This window comes from Temnothorax curvispinosus, unplaced genomic scaffold (assembly GCF_003070985.1).
Source record: "Temnothorax curvispinosus isolate PA1 unplaced genomic scaffold, ASM307098v1 QBEX01011247.1, whole genome shotgun sequence".
Lineage (NCBI taxonomy): Eukaryota > Metazoa > Arthropoda > Insecta > Hymenoptera > Formicidae > Temnothorax > Temnothorax curvispinosus.
Genome location: NW_020221027.1, coordinates 1 through 1,969, shown reverse-complemented (window position 1 = coordinate 1,969; position 1,969 = coordinate 1). Strand labels below are relative to the sequence as shown.

Genomic DNA, 1,969 nt, shown 5'->3' with positions numbered 1-1,969 from the left:
ATTATTATAAAATAACTAGTGAATATCAAATTATTTTATTATTGTTCAACATCTTCTCAATTTTATTTATTTTGTGACATATAAGTTCTTTTGCTTTCTGAAAAAACTAAGTAAGTCGAAACAAAAAACTATTTGTATTTATATATTAGATTATTATAATAAAATCGTTTTTATTGGTTTAAACTAGGTAGCATCCTTTGTTTTGCTCGAAAGTTGACGGTTTGATTTTCACTTTAGCTTTGATTTTATCGAACGTAAAGTTTTTTTTTACTGTATATTCAACATGTCTATGTAAATTAATAAATTGAGACCGGATCGCGGTGCCGTTTTCCCTATTCCAAGCGCGTGCTAGCAGTCGTGAGAAGGAGTACCCTCTACACCGCGCCGCGCCAGTCTAGCGGTGTAACGTAGCAAATATATATATTCATTTATTTATGTAATTATTCTCACGGCGCTCGGTCGCTAGCACTCCCTTGAAGTGGAAGGAATGGCACCGGTTTCTAATAATAAATAATCTATGGAGAAGACTATCAAAAATGCATATCTTGACAGAAGTATCGAAAATTTATATTTTGCTTGCAATTTTTTTTTCAGTACTATTATCACCTTGAACACAATTTTGAGGATATAAGGAAAAATTAACAATAGTTTTAAATATTTTGATTTATACACATGAGAAAGAAATTAAATATATATATGCATATTGTGTGTATATTGCTGTGAACTAAGCAATACAGCTTTTTGCCTACGTGGAAAAGGTTCGTATAAACATAACATAAACCATATACACAGTCTGTCTAGTCTGTAATGTGACTAATTTTTTAAAATTTTTCCTTGCAGCGTCGTCTCTTGATAAGTTGACAGTACCTCATTGACATTCGTTGAACAAATACTATGGATAATAAAATAGAACAAAGAGCCAATATTAAATTTTGTTACAAACAAGGCATAACATTTTACGACACGCACAACATGCTACGGAAAGTGTACGGTAGGAATTGTATGCATTATTCTACTGCTCATGATTGGTATTTGCAATTTGAACAAGGTAGAGAAGATATCTCAAACGCTAGAAGAAAACCAAGAACAAGTCATACCTCCGAAAACGTGAAAAAAGTACTTGAAATTCTTCAATCGGACTCCTATGTGTCCACAAATGTCATCGCGGGGCTAACTGGCTTACATGAAAAAACTGTAGCCAAAATTCTAAAACGCTTGGGCAAACGGAGGGTTTGTGAACGCTTCGTACCGAACACGCTGACGGAGGATCAAAAAGACGCCAGAATGGAGCATTGCAGAGACATGATAAGAGCGGCCGCAAGTGATTCAAATTTCATGAAAAATATCGTAACTTGTGGCAGAATATGGATTTCTGAATATGATGAGCCACTCCCAGAGCAGCAGACCGCTTCCACGTCGGAATGTCAAAGCAAAGAAAAGACAAAGCCAAAAAGAATGTTCTTGCAGAAGAGCAAGACATTGCTCATCGTTTTCTTTGATTCAAGAGGAATGGTTTACAATGAATTTATACCGGAAGGTCAAACAATGGACGCTGTTTATTATTTAGGTATTCTGGATCGTTTGTGGGACAGTATCTCTCGAGATCGGTCTCAATACGAACAGTCAGGTTCTTGGTGTCTTCTGCACGATAATACACTGATACACAAATCTAGAACTGTACGCGATTTTTTGGTTAAAAAAGGCATCACAGGACTCGAATCCCCCCCGCATTCGCCTGATTTGACTCCATTTGATATGTGGTTGTTCCCAATACTCAAATATGTTATAGAAAAAAAGCGTTACGATACTATTTTCGAAATGCAACGAACTTTGACCGCGAATTTAAAAGAGATTTCAGAAGAATCGTACTATTACTGTTTTGAAATTCTTTTTAAAAAACGTTTACAGATTTGTATTGATTTAAAAGGAGTGCATCTTGAATAGAAAAATAATTAATGCTTTATAATTT

The 1,969-nt window shown here is 34.8% G+C and overlaps 1 protein-coding gene across 1 annotated transcript; it reads left to right on the top strand.

Annotated features, from left to right (window-relative positions):
* Window positions 1-972: 972 nt before the first annotated feature.
* On the top strand, window positions 973-1,627 carry LOC112461297 (the record flags this gene model as incomplete). The annotated part of the gene is made up of 1 exon (XM_025026493.1): window positions 973-1,627. A coding segment is annotated over exon 1 (655 nt), but the record flags the coding sequence as incomplete, so codon positions are not given.
* Between the last annotated feature and the right edge of the window lie 342 nt (window positions 1,628-1,969).